This window comes from Hippocampus guttulatus, chromosome 10 (genome assembly GCF_054856545.1).
Source record: "Hippocampus guttulatus isolate MCC_2025c chromosome 10, RoL_Hgut_1.0, whole genome shotgun sequence".
NCBI lineage: Eukaryota > Metazoa > Chordata > Actinopteri > Syngnathiformes > Syngnathidae > Hippocampus > Hippocampus guttulatus.
Window position 1 is genome coordinate 17,193,245 of NC_141270.1, and position 20,542 is coordinate 17,213,786.

Below are 20,542 nucleotides of genomic sequence, written 5' to 3' on the forward strand. Positions count from 1 at the left end.
TATTTAAAATGGAAAGATACATGGATGGTTTTATATGTGTATACTGTATATGTATATATATACAGTATATACCTGTATATACCTGTATATACACAGTATATATATGTGTGTGTGCGTGTGTGTGTGTGTGTGAGTAATATCTCCCCATTGTTGTGTTATTTCAGATTTTTTTTTTCTTGCAGAAGTCAGGTGAAGGTGCTCCTCACTCCAACTCGCCATCTTTCCAGGCTGACAGGAGCAAACAGGAGGTACAGTTTTTCCTTGTGTTAAAGTGGTGTGGTGCAACTTGTGACAATCTGCTCTCATAACAACTGTACTGCAATACGACAGTATTTTGGTGTTTTTGTTGATATTACGATATTGTTTACTGGGGTCGTAAACACCTCTTACGAATTCTATCTGCAACTCTAAGACAAATTTGGGGCCCGTTTGTGAGTAATGCGAAAGATCAAGTCCCTGAGGTCGTGCAATTCACATTGACCAAACATCAGCATACCGCACAACACTTGTGCATGAGAACATCATTCCGACAGTATCAAATAGGGCGAGGCAATTGATCAAAATTTAGTTTTTGTCTTCTCTCAATCTTGAAAACATAATCATCAAAGAAAAATGATTCATGTGCCAAACAGTGCAGTGTGTTTGCAAGTTCCCAAACATTGTGAAGGTACCCTGAATGCGTTACTTGTACAACAAGCGTATGACGTTATGTTATTCTGCCCATTGAATACGATACTAACTACATATTTTTAAAACCGAGGAAGCGGAGTCCCCCCCCCCCCCCCCCCCCCCCTGACTTAGGGCAATAAACACAAATAATAACAACCTTAATTATTAAGAACACTTTCATTTTTGAGGCTTTTTATTAATATAAAATGGTGCATTAATGAAGACATGTTTTATTTTTATGTTTCGAAGTTCTTAGCTTTTGGGTTCAAATCACAGCACCGGTCTTCCTGTGTGGAGCTTTGAATGTTTTTTTTATTTTTATCATAATTGCCCTGCAATTGGCTGGCGGCCAGTCTGAAGTATAAATCAGCTGAATTAGGCTCCAGTTCACAGGTGACCCAAATGAGGGTCAGCGGTAGTGAAGAGTGATGGTTGTTTTTCTCATTTTCACCTACTACTTGAGTATTTCACAATGAAACTTGTGGTGTGTTTAATTTACAGCAGTACCTTTCTCGAGGTTCATTTTGGGATGGCACCCAATTTATTTTCATTTTGCAGTCTCGGTTGTAGGTGACTGGTACAAAAGGCCACATTTTATGACTAAATACATCACTTCAACATGCCACTATAAAGTTTGGCACGCTAAGTACAACGCGACTTTAGTTTCTTGTGTGTCTCAAGAATTGTTGTGAATCACATTCATTTTATTCATGGCATTTTTTTGGGTTGACATTGTGTCACATTGGTAATGATGCCATACTTGTCAAAAAAGTGACTCACTAAGTGATGAACCTCTTGTCTCCATGGCCCTAATGTGGCACACTGAACAGGATCATGCCGCTTGCTAGACAGTCTTCTAGATCCAAATGCAAGGCAATGGTCAGCAACAGGAATGAATGAAACAAAATAAGATGTAACCCAATGAGGGAAGGCATTACAGTAGCCAGAAAATCCATACCGATTGTTTTACCAGCGATTGAGTCTGGTCAGTCTCATCAAGCACATTTCCGAGGCAGGGTAAATAGACAGCGAAATGAACCAATCGGAAAAGTGTTGAAATGGGTGTTTCCAGTGCCGTCAGCTACTTGGGTTTTAATGACTCTGTGTTTCCGCTTATTTAAAACTGAAATAACCCTTTCATACACCCTGTCTCCTGATAACATGGTAAGCTGTCCACTGTTGTAACTGAAAGGGTTGTTGATGAATATTGTTAACAAACTATCGTCTCTCCTGCACAACATTTTGAATGAGGTTGGCCTTCTGCCACCGAAGAATCACGTTGGGCACGAAGGATACGTCACAGCAAATAAACACATTTGATTGGACGCCTTGTTTCGAGGACGGCCTGGTGGTCCAGTGGTTAGCGCGTCGTTTGCATGTTCTCCCCGGGCCTGTGTGAGTTTCCTCCGGGTACTCCGGATTCCTCCCACATTCCAAAAACATGCATGGCAGGCTGATTGAACACTCTAAATTGTCCCTAGACATGAATGTGAGCACGGATGGTTTTTCGTCTCTGTGTGCCCTGCGATTGGCTGGCATCCATTTTCAGGGTGTCCCCCGCTTACTGCCCGAAGACAACTGGGATAGCTCCAGCACACCTAACCACCCTTGTGAGGACAAAGCAGATCCGAAAATGGATGGATGGATGGCCTTGTTTTGAACTAGGGCCCAGCCACGGTGGAGGGCAGGCTTTCCCGACACTCTTTCTTCGTGGGTGTGGCTTGCCTGGCTAGGAAAGCGTACATGTAATGAGGAACACCGGCTCGGAAATAAAATCAAATGATATTACAAACGCCGAACAAACTGGCAAAAAGAAAAAATGGAAACAAAGTAGTCTAAGAATGACAATAATCACCAAAACGAAAGATGACGGCCTTGAGAAGCAGGCAATCAAATGAATGGCCATGATTACGAGACCTAGTGAAAAGTAATATACAAAGAATGAGGAAGAGGAGCACAGACATTAAATGCAGGCCAAAGACCAAACTGCCACAAAACCAGTGTACTAGTTGTTAAAGGGATGAAAAAAAGGAGTCTGTTATGAATGGATCTTCCATCACCTGCTGGGCTGCCTGTCCCAGAAGCCTGTAAAATAGTGTTCTTCACATTCATCAACAGCTACTGCGAAAATACACTCACAATTATATGTTTCAAACACCCACTTTTTTAAAACAACTAGTTCAGTGCTGGAGATTTTAAAGATTACAGCCTGGATCCAAATATTTCACTGTGTCAGCGTAGTCTCTCAAGCATTTTGGTATCAGAACAATATTTCACTGCACCACGAAAATGTGGCTTTGAAGCAAAAGAAAGGAGAGCTCCACATAAGAGGTCTTGACGATTTGTTGAAAAATCTGTGTCACTTTGCAAGGACTGATGGTTACTTCAAAATGGAATGAACCCCCTCTACGGAAAAGAGTATGTTAAACCTGTACATTTACTGTTGTGCGCATTGAGAGTTTAGAGCAGTGGTTCTTAACGTTGTCAGAGGTACCGAACCCAACCAGTTCATATGCGCATCCACAAACCCTTTCGTGAAAAATCAAAATATGAGAAGCGTTCCTTTAGTTTTGCCTATGCGAGATGAGAGTTGCTCAACTTGGCATGACAAATCATGCAGGTAGCACGCTGAGTCCCATCATGTTCCGTGATGCATGTTGTACATATTCGTCTGACCACCTTCTTTTTTTGTTCGACATAGAATGTGTTTAAAAGTTGTTGTTGTTGTTATTTTTTTTTTTTTAATCACACAACGTACTATCACGACAGTCACACGCTGACTACTGAGGGAACTAAATTTCCCACAGCACTGATTGGACAAGCAACGCCATGTGATCATCTGCAGCCAGTGATGGCCAAATGGGCGTCATAACTAATTGACATGTTGAGTGGGCTGTGTCTAAACCTCCATGGCAGAAGCTCCGTCGAACCCCTGAGACCGATTCACCGAACGCCTGGGGTTCGATCGAACCCAGATTAAGAACCACTAGTGTCGAGTATAAAACAAGAATTGGACGTCAAAAAATGTGCATTGAAAGGAAACTTTGCTTCCTCTACAGAAAGAGCGTGAAAAGAAGAAAGATGAGAAGAAAAAAGAGAAGGACTTAGTAAAAGCTGATCGACACAACGTAAAGGTACTGTTTATTCATGATTGGATCATTTCAGTCCAACTTAGAAGTAATCGCACAGTGAGTTTGCTTTTTGGCAAGGAAAACCATCAGAAACCCTTTTGAAATAAAACAATCAGCTTATGATTTAAATGTAGATTCTCAGTTTTAATTGACTGATTTTCCCATTTGGGAGTCACACCCATTTTATTTCCAATACATACATTGTCAGGGTCTATTATTTTAATGTGATTCTAAGTTTGCCGTACGACTTTTTTTTCTGGTAATATGAGTCTACGATCGAGATGTCGCTGTTTGAGTATTTTTAAAAATTAATTATCCGACCCATTTTTCAATCAATTAAATTAATTTGCATATCATTGTATTGCAAAATCAAATGTTATCCGATTACTCTTTGTCAACCATAACCATGAAGCAAGATCACACCGAGTAATCTTGTCAATCAAATTGCTTGGTTGGAACTAACTGTTATATCATACAATTGCCATATAATGAAAATGGCGGGTCTCGTATTAAAAAAAAAAAGCACTTGGCTTTATTCCAGAAAAAAACTAAACACATAGCCATTTCATGCATTTATGGCTAAATTTAAATGACATTACAGAAACAAAAAATAATAATGATACAGTATTGACAGTTTACTGTGGAACAGAGAAGCATATCATATCAACTCACATTCAATTTACTGAAAAAAAGATGACCAAATCATATATGTATATATATATATATATATTTTCTTTTTTAAGTGGAGTGGTGACAGGGCTTGAGAAACTGTCGCTGCCGATGGGCCTGGCTCTGTAGCTCGCGGAGCGACCACCTCTCCTACTAGAGATGAAAAATGATCTTGTTGTGAATGAATCGCAGTTAGGCTTGTGTTGCTAGTTTTGGCTCGTCCATTTGCCGTTAGCTTTGAAGTTCATAAGTTCATCAGCGGCAGCAGGACTGTGGGCCTGGCAGCAACAAAAAAAGGGAAACGGCATAAAGTGAAACTTCATTGCCAGACTTTTATGTCGTATAATGTACGGACACCAAGTCTTTGCTCAGGGTAACTTTATTTGTGCATGTGTCGGATACGACATCATGAAACTTTTATCAATTTGTTAGATTAGGCCTCATGGGCACGTAAGTAGATAGATGACTTGAGCTAGGCCATTGTTTTGCTGTGACCTTTTCTCCTGGTGTGGCATCTTCTTATCTACAGCCATGGAAAGCAATGATGAGACCTTGGAGTCTTAAATTGTCACATGGACTAGGTAGAAATGTTTTACCCAAAATCAGACTGGTAGAATGGTCTCTTGCAAAATATGCAAATGATATAGTACATGAGACACGACTGGCTCGTTACAGAGAAACAAATGCAAGGCTCACACTAATTATACATTCAGGGGCACAGTAAGTGGTGTTTTAACTTCTTTTTTTGTGTCTCTTTGCCAGTCCATCAAAACGGGTTAATGTGAATCAGGACCGTGGCACAAAAATAGGTTGGGGAACGCTGACCATAACGACATTAGCTAACAGATGCTACGTTACCTTTTGGCGCTGCCGTTTGTCGTGCTGGAGTTTAGTAATGTTTGTTTTCTGTTTAAAGGATGTATCAAAGTTGATGTGCCGCTGTGGTGTGCTGGCTCTACTTTGCATCAACCTCTTTTTGTTGTCAAATTATTCATGTTCATTGATTATTTGTCTCAGCTATAGTCTACTGGTTATAAATGGCGGTGAGTTTTTTATTTTATTTTTTTTATGATAAAGCCCCTATCCCACTGAGCTATGAACACTTGCAAGTGTTTTAGAAAGGAGCAAATGGAGCATTGCCATCAGGGTTTGTTCAAGGATGTTCAACAAACAGTCATCAGAGTTTGCCAGACGTTCAACTGTGCTTGTCTTGCCACAAGGGAGGTTTGAACCTGTTCAAAATTTCCTTGCGACGATTACAAAAAAAAAAAAAAAAATTATAACTCTTGGCAAGTGTCTCACAACCATTTGGTGAACATTTGCGACCTTGAACGAATCCTGACGAGAAGACAAAATTCAGCACCTTTGAAAACACTCGCAATTGTTAACCCTCAAAGTTTAAACTTAAAACTTCGAGTGTGGAAAAGCCAAGCAAAACCAAAAAAAACATTTTAGAAGGAGGAGGCAAATACCTTTGTCATGGCACTGTACGTACACGGGTACGTACATACATACAATAACAACAGTATTGTTTGACTTTCCCAGCAAGTGTAGCATATAAAGAGCGAATGAATGTTTCTGGGTCATGGGCATATTTCTGTGGTCAGGGAAGCAACAAGGGAGAAATTCAGCTCTCAGTTGTGTGGGTGTTGCTGCATTCTGTGTAAGTGCTAAATCGTGTCTCCATGGTGTTGCATGATCAGATGGTACAGGGTGCAAAAATGTAGGCCAGCGCCGTCAATTTAATCGCGGGCCAGATTGGAGTTACAATTTCCCTCGAAGGGCCATCATAAATGTGAAACCACATCATGTTTACTCACTTTTACATTTGCAGTCCACAACAAATTGATGGGTAACTAGTTTTTGAAATCAGAAGTCAAGAATAATAGTAGACTGTTGTTCATGTTACCATGATAAAGTGCAATCTCAAATGCATCTCAAAATTGTTATTTATTATACATGACGATTTCAAACGTTTGTACAGGTTTTAGCTAACATTACGGAAGTTGACATGCTGGATTTTGTTTTGCGGGCCAGACCTGGCCCCTGCGCCTTAAGTTTGACACATGTAACGTTGGCTATGGTGAGCCATCTACAGTATATGTGTCCAATTCACCACCCTCTCCTTCTTAGCATTTTTTGCTTCTTCTGACTCAATTTTATTTATTTATATTTGAATGGCAAGAGTAACTGTCACTTTGTTCAGACAGTACTTTTGATGAGCCCCTTTGTGCCCTTGCAACTCATTGAATAATCAGCAAATGCTAAAGTCGTGCACAGAATCATCTAAATCAAGAGATGAGACATTGCCTTCCGCTTTTAATTTGGTGTTGCCTGCTACACTATTTCTTATTTTTACCTCATCTTTTTCTTGGCGGTCCTAAAGTTGCGGCATTACTATTAGCCTGTTCTCAGGTTTTTTTTTTGTTGTTTTTTTTTTTCTGGTGAGAATTATGTATTTTTATTGCTGCCACAAGCTGGCTTCCAGTCCAGGGTGCACACCACTTCTCACCCGTAGCTAGCTGGGATAGGCTCCACCACACCTAAAAAATGTAAATTGAATAGAAAATGGACAGACGTATGAATGGATGGATATTGGATAGTCATTTGTAAATTTTGGCAAAAAAACATTTGTGCAGCAAAATATAGTGTTCATGAACAGTATGTTTTTGAAGTAAATTGTAGCAGGACTCTCCTTGGCTCTATTTTTGTAGACAGTGCATGTACACTTGAGCCTAAAAACTCTTGAAAGCTGATCTGCGTTTCAAGGCTAGCTTTGATTGGATTAGCCAGAACTGGAGAGGCAGATCCATCACCATTTTAAAAAATCATGAGCACTTCCAAATCTGAGACCATGGTCTTCAGTTGGAAAAGGGTGGAGGGTCCCCTTTGGGTCACAGATGAGATCGTGCCCTAAGTGAAGGAATTCAAATATCTTGGGGTCTTGTGAGAAATCTGTTTATAATTCATGCCTAGGCGGCCCGACTGGTTAGCACGTCAGCCTCACAGCACAGAGGTGCGGGGTTAGATTCCGGCCTTCCTGTGTGGAATTTGCATGTTCTTTCCATGCCTGCGTGAGTTTTCTCCGGGTAGTCCGGTTTCCTCCCACATTCCAAAAATATGCATGGCAGGCTGATTGAACACTCAAGATCGGGGGTCGGCAACCCGCGGATCCAGAGCCACGTGCGGGCTCTTTAGCGCCACCCTAGTGGCTCCTTGGAGCTTTTTCAAAAATGTTTGAAAATGGAAAAAGATGGGGGATGGAAATATAATACAATTCACTGAGGGTACTGCCAAAGAATGGGAATCCGGAGGGCCGAGAGAAGCATTTTTAAACGGTATACGTGAGCTACGATAGTTAACACGCTGCAAAAGTGCGTCCCATGACTTGATTATTATTATTAGCGGCCGTTATGACTGTCGCTCATTATGGCATGCGTGTGTGCGGTAACGGGTGTGATCGCGGGCGGTTGGTTGATCGAAAAGTAGATATTCCGTCAAAAAAGGTTAGGTACCCCTGCTCTACAGGATGCACCGCAGGGGAAAAACCATTTAATATGAAGGCTTATTGTGTATTTATAGCCAACTTCGTCATTTTCATAGTAGGTTAATATAGCTAATATCGATATATACAGCATGTGAGGCCTTCATTGTCATGTTTATATAAGACTTAATTTTTTGCGGCTCCAGACATGTTTGGTTTTAGTTTTTTTGGTTCAATATGGCTCTTTCAACATTTTGATAATTCATGCCCATGGAAATACATTGGGTGAGTGGGGTGATATTATTTTATGCATTATATATTTTTAAAATTCCTGGGATGAATAATCTGTATTTGTTTTTTTTCCTGCCAAAAATCGACATCGGCCTAAAAAATATACTGGTTGGGCCAGTGGTGCATTTTTTTAAATCACTGAGATCCAATTATTTTTTCTGAGAGAAACAGTATTTTCTTAAGATGGTTGTTGAAGACATCATATTTTGCCGTGTGTTTTTTCAGAGAGAAAGAGTGAAATTTCATTTGCTGGGATTCACTGTCATTACCCCATGACATATTGTGTACCATTAAGATGGGATACAATGTGTAAAAAAACATATTTGAGCAATGTTAGAAACATATATTTACCAAAGTAGTTAAGTCTTTTAGATTTCCAACTTTTGAGGCACTACTTTGAAAATAACTTTAAAAACAGGGAATTAAATGGTTTCTACAGAAATCCGTTGTCCAATGAATGGATTGACAGGCTCAAACCACTCCAAAACAAGATCACACTATCATACTATTACTCATCTGTATTACCTATTTGTTCGCAAAACAACCCCTACAAATGTCCCCTGACTCATGGACACGGTTCCTTCTGCTTGAGAAGCTGGGTTTTAACGATTTCAATGAAATGAATGCGCTCCCACATAATAACAGCAGCGTTTTTGTGCCTGCTGGGGGAGGGGAGGTATGTGCATTTATGATGTGTCTGTGTTTTTCACACGTCTTTTCTTGGTAGCAGGATTGGCTGTCCTCCTTCAGCAGTAGAAATCCATTTTATTGATTAGCCTCATTGTGGCTAAGCTATCGATCTCCCCCCCACTGACTGCTAGACCTGAAAGAGCACTGCCGCTGTTGCAGGGTGTGCAGTGTGTTTTTAGGAGTCACCAATTGCTGGTTGTCTGCATGCTCCTTGTGCAATCAATCTAATACTGACCAGTCTCAAATGCGGTTGTTTGGCCATCGCACTTTACTGCATTTATGCAAGCCTTTTTCGACTGCTCTCCTCAAGCCATGCCTTATCCAGTGTAAAAAAAAAAAAAAAAACTCCCGCCATCCTCATGTGTTGAATGAACAAGGACTACCCTCAAACTTATCCAAAATCACTCTCATTTGTATATCCAACAAAGACAAGTGCCTTCCATGAGCGGCGTCTCGTGCTCTTTGATTATTTATTCATGATCGCCAAAGAAAAAGACGACAAATGCCAGCAGCCCAATGGGATGACACTGATTTAGTGTCTGGAAAGAGAGCAACAGCAACAGGAGAGAAAAGAAAGGAAAGATAATGACAGTTCGAGGTGGGACAAATGAAGGATAAGAGATGGGGGTGAATCAAAGCAAGAAGAGAGCGAGTGCCTTAGCAGCAGGATAGATTTGATAGTCAGGGTTGTACCACGCGGACATTTTCTCAACTCGTTTGAATTACAGACATTTTAAGAGGCACCCCTGAGTTTGCTGATTACATTCGAGTCACCATATTTTAATAAGTATTTAATGTTGTGTGATAACTTTCCTCCTACGTGTATTGCTGCATATTTCCCCCGTTGACAATTTCTCACAAACACTAAACATTTCATTACGTAGGAGCTTGGGCAGCATGTGGAAACTTGTAGATATTGGGTGTGCATACAGTATGTGTGTAAAATTGTCCAGCTGAGATCAGGCCTTGATGAATGGTGCAGAACTGCAGGGATGCACCACTCATTTTCCCGTCTTAATTTCATCAGCATTGCTGTTATGCCATTTCCTTCCACCCCACCTTCCCTCTGTCATCATCTCCACCTGCTATCGATCTTCTTTCGTTTTGTTTTTTTTCTTGCTTGTCATCCTCATTGTTTATATCCTCCCCCTCTTCGCGCTCAATGCCCATTTCTCACTTCCTCCATCTCTCATCACGACTTCACAAGCAACATTCTTTGACTCTAACCCTGCGTCACCTTTTGTCTTTCCTTCCTATTCCTTCCCCGATCACTGAAGTTTCCTTTCCCTTACATCCACACCATTTTTTTTCAATCTCAAACTCCACTGCAGCTGTCTTTTTTCAGTATTATTGACTCATCTAGCCAGTGGCAGTTTTATTTTTCTCTTTCGTGGACTTAGTATAGCAGCTGTCAGCAAACAAAGGTGATCCACTCTCTGCAGCCTCTAAATGCACCACCACTGATTGTTGCACAGTACTGTTGTTGTCAACAATGCAGCCCCTATAGATCTCAGTAAAAGCCCATTATCAATTTTCATGAAGTCAGGTTACATATACAGCATATGCATGAAGACGCAGCATAGGGCTTGCACAATTTAATGAATCAAAACATGACCAGTATATTTTTCCCCCACCTTGACAAAAATGATTCTGCAAACTTTTGACACTTTATTAAAAAACAAAAATCGGGTTTAATATTTTGGGGGGAGGCTGGAACAAATTGACGCCCTTTCATTCGTGCTCTCTCAGTACTAGCTCGGCCCAACTCAAGATATTGACTGGGTGCTCAGCTTTAGAAAACAAGTGAGCCGTGATTGGTCGCTACCTGAGCTCTTAGCAACCGTGAGGTCATTTTCAGCCGGCAGAAAGTGGCACAATGGTCATCCCCTGAGATGGCTAAAAACAGGTTGATTTTGCTGGTTAACTCATATTGCACAAATGCATGTGAATCGGAATGCAGCATTTAGACGACGTTACTCATCTTTTCATGGACACCGCAGTGTTACTACACGACTGATTGTGCGCGTGAATATATCAGATCCTTGGATTGACTGGTTCGAGCAGTATGCCGGAAGGCAGGGGTGCCAAACTCATTTTTGTCGCGGGCCACATTGTGGTTACGTTTTCCCTTGGAGGGCCATTATGAACTATGTCGTCATAGTAGTTATTTATAGAATAAAACACAACAGTCCTTTTACGTCAACAGTAACCAGTGAAACCGATCATTTTGAAGAGTTCTCCTTCTACTGGATATTTTTCCAGAGTTGCACATCTGTAACATATTAAACTTTGTCTAAACCATAGGTGTCAAACTCAGGTCCTGGAGGGCCGCTGCCCTGCATGTTTTCCAAATCTCCCTGTTGCAACACACCTGATTCAAATGAACAGGTTCAATGTCAGGCTTGCGCAGAGCTTGCTGATGATCTGATCATTTGAATCAGGTGTGTTGCAACAGGGAGACTTGGAAAACATGCAGGGCAGCGGCCCTCCAGGACCTGAGTTTGACACCTATGGTCTAAACCATTCGTGACAAAACCGAAGACGAGAAAGGTGGTGACAACAAAATCTTTGTGTGACGTTTCACAACAAACATGCAAACAGTTAAAAAAATGATCCTCGAATGGAGTCTGTATTGAATTGCAATCTGTAGCCTTACGGCACCGGTGTCAAAGTCAAGGCCCGGGGGTCAGATCTGGCCCAACACATCATTCACTGTGGCCCGCGAAAGCAAATCACGCATGTCAAGTTCCATGATGCTTGCTAAAGTCTGAACCAAAATTTCAAATTGTCATATGTAATCCACAATAACAGTCATTATTCCTGACTTGTGATTCTAAAACTAGTTATTCATCAATTTGTTGTGCGCTGTGTGTGTAATATGTGGATTTATATGGTTTCCTAAGTTCATAATGGCCCTCCAAGGGAAAACGTAACCACAATGTGGCCCGCGACAAAAATGAGTTTGGCACCCCTGCCTTCCGGCATACTGCTCAAACCAGTCAATCCAAGGATCTGATATATTCACGCGCACATTCAGTCGTGAAGTAACACTACGGTGTCTCCCTGAACTGTCCATGAAAAGATGAGTAACGTCGTGAACCTCCTTTCACAGTGATTAAGATTGCACAATATTGCTGTGGATGGTGTGTGCTGGCATTCCCTCTTAATGGATTAGACAACATTTGTAAAAGCTGAGGAAATGTCCCCTAAGCATGAACATGTGGCATTTTCCCAAAGTGTCAGGAACACGCTAGCTTAAATGATGGTGCAACACACACACACACACACACACACACACACACACACACACACACACACACACACACACACACACACACACACACACACACACACACACACACACACACACACACACACAGACTGTGTACAACTGTCTTAGAGGGACCATTCGCTCAGTTGCCCTTCCAGAATGTCGAATGTGGACAGTGCCCACAATTCATTTGCGGCACTCTGTTTTATGTTCCGCGAATGCCCTCAATTTTTTTTTCCTCTCTCACTCTCTTATTTGTCCTCCCTTTCCTGCCCCTTTTGTTTCCATCCCCTCTTGGCCACTTGCTCTCCCTGCCAGCCAATTGCCAACCCTCGTCTCCCACTCCTTTCGTTATTTGTTTCCTCCCCCCAACACTCATTATTGTTTGCTCTTCCCCGAGTCATTGTTTTCCTCTGACAATCAGACCTTTGTTTCGAATCCTCCTTTTACTGTATGTGCGAGGGACAGCGTATTTGGGTTTTGTTTTTTGTTTTTTTTCCCCCCTACACATGCAGCAGGTTGTGTCAAAGCTGTAGCCTTCGTCAAAGTTGCCCAAAAAGATCTTTTAACAAAAATCTCTTAGACCCTGAATACATAGAAATTAGTTAAAGTGTTTGTTTACTTTGTCCACACGCAATCTATGTCCTGAAAGTCCGGACGTGATGTCTTTTCCAACCGGTGACTATATTTGTACAACACAATGTGTTGAACACATGCACATCATTCCTGAGATGATGCCTGCAACTGTTTTTTTTTTCTTTTTCCAAAATCAATGTACGGGTGCATTTCAAGTGACACATTGTCGATAAAACGCTTTACATTTGCAAATTAATCTGAAAGATGTCACTTGAACCGTACCATGTCAATCCAGCTTGAAGTGTTTTGGATATGCACCCATTTTTTTTTCACGTGAGGAAACGTGTTGGAACATGCGACTGATGACACAGTTTGGATATATATTGTGCTCGGGAAAAAGAGAAAAACCCTGATGCAATCTCAAGTGCTCAGATTTAGAGGTGCAACAATTAATCGACAACTGGGGACCAAACAATAATTTTGACATATTGTTTAACTTCCAGTTGTCCAAATCCACAGAATGTCATCTTCTCGACAGAATATATCTTAAGATTTCTGTCATTCCTCATGACAGCTAAATTTTTATGGTTCGTTTCTTTTTTGAGTAGCTACCTCGTACTGTTTTTTTTTTCAAAGAAATGCCATACAGATTTTAATTTGTGGCAAACGAAAACGGATATTTTTAACAATAACGGAGATTTATTCACAGCTGAAAACCGTTCTCAGGCATCTTAATAAAATGTCTGTGACATATTTTGGTCAAAATACGAGCCTGTGCTGCATATACTGCAGCGCTGATGGTCAATACAACTTTCATTAAAAAGACGGACGGCCAGTGAGCATGTTTGGCCGTCTGTACTCTCCGCATGTTATGTTCATGTAACGCATGGACACATCAACACAAACAAACTCACACCACACCCACACCTCCACTGCTTCAACAACTGAATTAAGCAATCAAGAATGCGTCTCTTATCAGAAGCTTACACTGCTAGTTAACACTTCTAGAGCTAATATTTCATTCAACACCTGATATTGCATCCCCATTGCTGGATAAAACCTTGTTTTTAGACCATCATATGCTAGATAGCACCAGTTCATTCACTCGTTTCACAGGAAAAAAAAAAAGATGTAGCCTTGGCGAATGGTCTTTGCTCTCTGAGATCTCTTGTTTGTATAAAAGTACCATCTTATACTTTGATGGAAGTGTGGTGCTACAGAAACCCCTGAGAATCTTTGGTCCAGTTTTATGTGCTTTATAAATATTTATGAGTCATATTACCATTTCTGGAAGCCCCAACCCCCCATCCCAATTATTCTACACTACATTTGGGTATTTCTATGTGGTCTGTAGCTGAAGCAAAAACAGCAGCTGAATTTTAGACTCTTTAAAAATGTCTGATGAGGCTCCTGTCTTGTACATCAGGCATACATAAAAACAACCTACCCTGTCAATTGTGACAGACGTGTGAACACGGTTGTCTGGTGTGGATGTTACAACAATCAGATGTGACAGACAGCATTTCAGGGATTGCTTTTTCCCCTCTAAAGCTGGCAGGCAGCACCTTGGACATCAAATGAGACTCTATTCGCACATTCAGGTGAAGCGCTATCGATTTCTCGCCTCCGTTCCAATTCCTCGTTTACCACTTGGAAGAGAAATTATCCCGACAGCCTGTCGCAGTCCCTTACTAACTTTCTCCGGCGACATCACTCAGTGTCAGCCCAGGTAACTCATTACAAGAGGTTTGTCCCTCAAAACTCCTTCTCGGCAGGAAAACTCAAGGTGTCTCACTAACGAGACAATGTGGTCTCGTCAAATATTGACAGGTTTACGGCCCAATCGATGCAAATTGCCCAGGTTTTACAGCAGGAAATTGAACTTTGTATGCATCAATAAACTATGGATTTTCTCATTTCTGTCTCATTTTGGCCCCACAACAGAATTTTTTGTTTTATGTACCTCTTTATATGTTCTATTAAATATTTAAGGACATTAATACATGAATCCAAAAATCCAGTTTGCAGCACTGTTGTAATCATAGTTTTATTATACTTTGTAGTGAGTACCGTATTTTCTACATTGTAAAGCACTTCGGGTTATAAAGCGCACCTTCAATGAAAACATTTTTTCCGACATAGGGCGCGCTGCATTATAAGGCGCATAGAATAGAAGCTACATTAGTGGCTGCGGTTGCGCTATGCATTCACTAGATAGAGCTACGCTAAAGAGAATACAATACAATGCCGTTCTATATAGAGCCTTCACAACTGCTGCAGCTGTAACAAAGCTATGAGAACTGGTCCCAAACATGGACAGGAAACATATAAATACAAATGGCAAGTGAAGACAATTGATTCAGAAAAAGGCGCACAAACTTTGTGGGCTCACATCCACAAGGGGCTAAATATCCTTCGAGACCTTGCCTGTCTCCTTCTCCCTTCGTTTAGTCAGGAGTTAACTATGCTTTTGGTACTATTGTCGTTTCATAATGGCTGGGCAGAGCTCACAGTAGTAGTTGTCCGTTTGAGTGTGTGTTGGTGAATGCACGTCAGTTAGTGTTGGGCAGAACCCTTTTAGGTTACAATTGAATCCTGCTAATGATCACCAATAAATGGCATAGGAACACGAACAGGGAAACAATTGAATGGGGAATATAGAGAGACTGTAACTGCATATATACGTAAGGGCCATCGGATTATAGGGGTCACTATCGGTTTTGGGGAAAATTGAATGCTAGAGTGCTGAAAATACCGTACATTTCAGTTTTGCTTCCAATCCCAAATTAAATTCTGACATTGGCTGCAACGCTGATGTGCGGTATTTGCCAAGCCAAGTGAATCAAGAGAACAGAGTTCATGTTGACTTTAAAGCATAAGAAATTCTCATTCAATATTTATGTGAAAATGGCATAATCTTAATCCATATTACATTTAATAGAATTGAGTGGTGTAACCATTTGTCAGTCTCACAGTATACCGCATAAATTAACCAATCACAAAACAACCACTGACAATTGCTTCTGGGTTTTGAAGTCGCTGTGTCATTTGCTGTTCTTTGAAAGTGATAATAAAGATTTCAATTTGGCTTGAGCTACTTAAGTTAATTTCGAACCAATATGAGCCAAGGAACAACAATTTTCCGCAGTTAGCCAGGTGGCTTCCTGCTGGGATTGGGGCCACTACTTTTCACGTGCTTCTTCAGTCCCTGCGCCCAATTCACAGCCAATGCATTACTGATTAGGCTTAGGCACTGTAATTGTTTTCATCGCCTGGAATTGGTAAGGTATTGCCTTTAATGTGACCCATCGATCTTTAGTCGGAGGGGAAATTGGTTTTCTTAGCAGCATTGTAGAGCTCTTAAATCCCATGCAGTCGCCCTTGTTACGCTTGTTATACTCCCCCACATCAGTTTTCTCTCTGATATTACCGATTCTCTCTTCCGTATTCATGTTTTTTTTTTGTTTTTATTCTTACATTTCTTCGACATTGAATCTGCCTTTCACTTTCTCTGTCCTGTGTATCTGTTTTAAATTAAAATAGTTCTCTCGATTTGATATCGAATGACATTGCCAAGGTACAATTGACGTTGTTAGGCATTCTTTAATGGGCTTGCTTTTTGTTGTTGTTGTTTTTTTAATTCAGTCGGAGTCGAGAGCCAGTCCGAAGAAAAATCAAGAGGCAGCTGTGGACCTTTTGGGCTTGGGTAAGACATGAGAAACCCTCACACTCTTTCATGAGAAGATTTCCATTTCCCATATTGGGACAAAGTGTGATGACTTTCTGCCTAATGTATCAGATATGCAAATTGAACTCAAGATGCCAAAATAAGTATTTACAGTTGTTGATTGATTTAGCTGGCATTTGTAGTTGATAGATGTCTGCCATTAGTGAACAGTTGAATGCAGTCAGGATATATGAGTCATGTCACTATGGTTGTGATATCTCGTGACCTGGTATGTCAGGCAAATCTACAAATCGATAGGCAAGTCGATAAATGGTATTAAACGTAGAATTGATTTGTTGACTCCTAAAAGAGCTCGGATATTGTTGCAGTTTATTGCCTACATAGACTAAAAAGTTAAAGGGTAAAAAAAATCAAGCCCGAAATGTTCCTTATCAAGTATCAAGTACAACTTTATTGTCAAATGTGCAACACGCAGCACAGATGAAATTTCTTCCCTCTCACAACATACAAGATAAAACAACTTATATGTGGCACCCTGTGTCTAAACACGGTATTCTGATTATTTATTCTTTTGATTTCTCATATTGTAAAAACACAAACAAACAAAAAATGGCATTTGAACAAGAGCCTGTATCTTTTATCCACTGTACTTCAGATTTTGCTTCTACCATTTCATAATACTGTACACATTTTGTCAGTTTTGCCTTACCACTATTTACAAGAGTAAAAACAGGTGAACAGTTTCACATGTGAGTGAATTTTTTTTTTGTGTGGCGTAAAGGGATACTGGATGATTACTAAAAAAACAAAAAACAAAAAAACCCCAAAACCTTCCACATCTTGTACAGTTGGTCTGTTTCCATGGAGAAGTTGAGAGTGCTCTAGAGAGGCAGCCCCATCTCATTGTAACCATGGAGGAAAAGATGATGATGATGACGACGATGATGGGCCCTTTTCTCCTTCCTGCTCATCTCCATAATTGAATATTGCCACTTAGAAGTGTGGATAAAAATCTGAATATGAAAGCGAATGTCTGTCAAAGCTGCAGCTTAATCAGACAGGCCACATATATACCTGTATGAACAAACAAAAATAAAACTGCAAAGTGTGTGTGTGTGTGTGTAGCTACTCCTATATACACAACTGCACTTCCACTTAAGTGTACAGCATATTTACATGCAGCACATAAATACACATTTACATATTGTTGGACTCTGAAACTCATAATCAATATTTCATTATATTACACTCAGTCTAACAAATTCCAAAAATTACGTCATTTAATCATTTTACTGACTTATACCTGATTTATGTTGGGGATTTTAAAGGGTTTTTTTTTTTGTACTTTTGAACCTGTTTTTGAACACTGCAAGTAATTCACACTTTTTCACGTCGGTTCCAAAATTATTCCACAATCACTTCGTATTGAAACAGACCTTTGCTTTATGTTTGATCTTGTTTGTCTTTTACCCCTAAAGTCATACCAACTCTGTCATTTCAAACATAATTGAATGGGAGTGTTGTACCCATCCAACTCTGCAATTACAGATCATTGAGTTCTAATCTTACAACCACACGAACCAGGAAGACAATTATCATAAATTAATTCAGCCCTTACCTGGGCTGTAAAACCATCTGTATACTCCATTTTAGTCAATGGAAGTCTACATTTTCATCTTCCACTGAGGTGTCACGTAAATCACCTCTTCAGTGAAAATGGACTCTACTCTCAGCCTTAGGGTGTGAGGCAAAAGCGGGCCAAGGCCAAAATGAAATCTGAACTTGAATACATCCATTTCGAAATAAAAACATTAATATTTTGATTGTCAAGATGAAATCTGTTTGAATATGGCACATTCTCCACAAATGATGAAAGAGCTCTCGGTCTTCAAAATGTTTCTCACTTGTTACTGCCTTTTTTGGGGGTCTCGTATTCTACTTGTTTTGAGACATGAGAGCAAGAAAAGAGCGTAGTAAATGCCAGAAAGTTCGTACTACTTTTCTATGGCAACCAGCCACAGAATTTGAACTTAACTTTTAGTCCATTTTAGATAAGTGTCCACGTTTGGAGTAATGTCAGACTTGTGACATTGATATCCACTTTGAGATGATGTTCCCAATCCACTGCTTGCCAATAGTTATTCAATACCTCTTTTCTTTAAGCTCTTGTGATCACATGGAGGCCGACACCTTCTTGTATTTAACCCTTTCATGCACCCTGTAACCTGATAAGATGATAAGCTGTCTACTGTCGTAACCACTGGCCCTGAAAGGGTTAATAGCCTGCCAAAATCAGGACTTGAATTTGATTTTCCAATGAAATCAATGGGAGTTTTTCCATTCAGATGTTCTTTCTCAATCACAAAAACGTGGCATTTTTGTCAATAGTGGAACCAGCGAGTTTTCAGCAACAGGAACAATCCTTTTCTGTCTTTCAGATACTCCAGACGGTCAAGCAAAAGGCTCACCGATCAATGATGACCTGGACATCTTTGGACCAATGGTCTCCAACCCTCTCCCGTCCTCCAACAACATGCAACAGGCGAAGGTAATATCCACGCACACCGACACAATGTCTCTTATCAGTGTACTGGCTGCTTTAGAGGGAATCAACTGAGACCACTGAAGCGATGGCACACAAACACACACAGTCATGTCTAAAATTGCAACACCTCTTCAATAATGGATGTCATACCAACATGTAGATACACACCGCAGATTATACACTGTAACGGAATTCTGTACATTTGCGGTGAATTCACAACAGTATCTGACTGTTTACTATAACAATTGTAAAATACTGTTAAATGTCTGTCCGTAGTGTGTAAATTAACAGTTAAATCAGTCAGTTAGCAAGAATTGGAATTTGACAGATTACAACAACGGATTGCTGTCCATTTCTGATGAGAGAACAGTATCTTACTGTATTTTGAAAAGAAAATATATCAAATACCATTAAATATTTATACCCACATGTAAATTAACAGTGGATGCTCGGTTGTGAATAACAAACTGGAATTTCACAGCGGTGGAAATAGGGACCACATTTCTATCTTTTTATCTTTAGTTATGATGGGAACATGAAGCTTCAAATTTGCTTCATGAACCAGTTGTTGACTCCTCTAGATAGCACTCTCTTTTCAACATTGGTTTGTAAGTGCAGTAGACTTGCCATTTCTTCAACCCCTTGATTAGTTTGTTAATCTGTAGAGGCTGTGTGAAATTACCGTATGACCCACCGTTATCCTAAGGTAATATACAGTACTGTAATTCAAAATACAGTACTCTACTGTTACATTCGAGGCATTGTTAAATCACCGTAAATGACTGGCCTCCCCGGTGCTACTAATTTGCTGTTATTTTACAGAGAAATTCTTTCTGGTGTATCAAAGCGAAGTGCCATACTTTTTAATTTGTAAAAGCCATCTTGGCCTGTCCTTGAACATACTGTGGGCCAATCTCACAAAGCCAATCCAGGCATTGGGTTAAGCAAATGAAGAAATCAAACACGAACACCCACAACAATTCAAATTTAGAATAAAGGAAACAATGAATTTGAATAACACCAATTTTGAATTGCACAAATAGGGAAAAAAGTGAAACTTAACTGTAATTATGATTTTGAGCTGTTGGGATGTAACGATAATGGCGATATAGCAATATTAAAATTGCCACGATATCGTTGTCTTCATGTTCCAATATTAAAAGAGGCATATCTCCATCGAAAATACATTGCTTTTCGGCCACTTCAGCTGAACACAGCATTGTGAACGATGTTGACCATGATACTTTTGCTCCGCTGAGCCAACTGGAACACATGGTTGTATAACAATAATAATAATAACGATACAAATAATAACAATTAATGCATTGTTTTGTCATTATCAAGTTAATGGATCGTTATTTTTGATGACCAATGAATTGTCTAGATATCTTTTTAATTAACAGCTGTTCACATGCTCACGATTTCAGCTTTTCATCAGTAAATATTGATATTTGTGTTGAATCAAAATAAAACAATTGCTTCATCTTTGAAAAACAGTGATTGACATTTGTGCCCATTTTATGTTACG

The 20,542-nt window shown here is 40.1% G+C and overlaps 1 protein-coding gene across 2 annotated transcripts in view; it reads left to right on the forward strand.

Annotated features, from left to right (window-relative positions):
• Positions 1-20,542, forward strand: part of LOC147199487 (stromal membrane-associated protein 1-like) — a 54,409-nt gene that overhangs the window by 22,679 nt on the left and 11,188 nt on the right. Inside the window, exons 5-8 of one of the 2 annotated variants that reach the window (XM_086121627.1) lie at positions 183-248; positions 3,729-3,803; positions 16,427-16,487; positions 18,908-19,017. In XM_086121627.1, coding sequence (XP_085977753.1) covers positions 183-248; positions 3,729-3,803; positions 16,427-16,487; positions 18,908-19,017 — 312 coding nt within the window. The remainder of the gene's footprint in view (positions 1-182; positions 249-3,728; positions 3,804-16,426; positions 16,488-18,907; positions 19,018-20,542) is intronic. The other variant, XM_086121628.1, reaches the window with a different exon arrangement.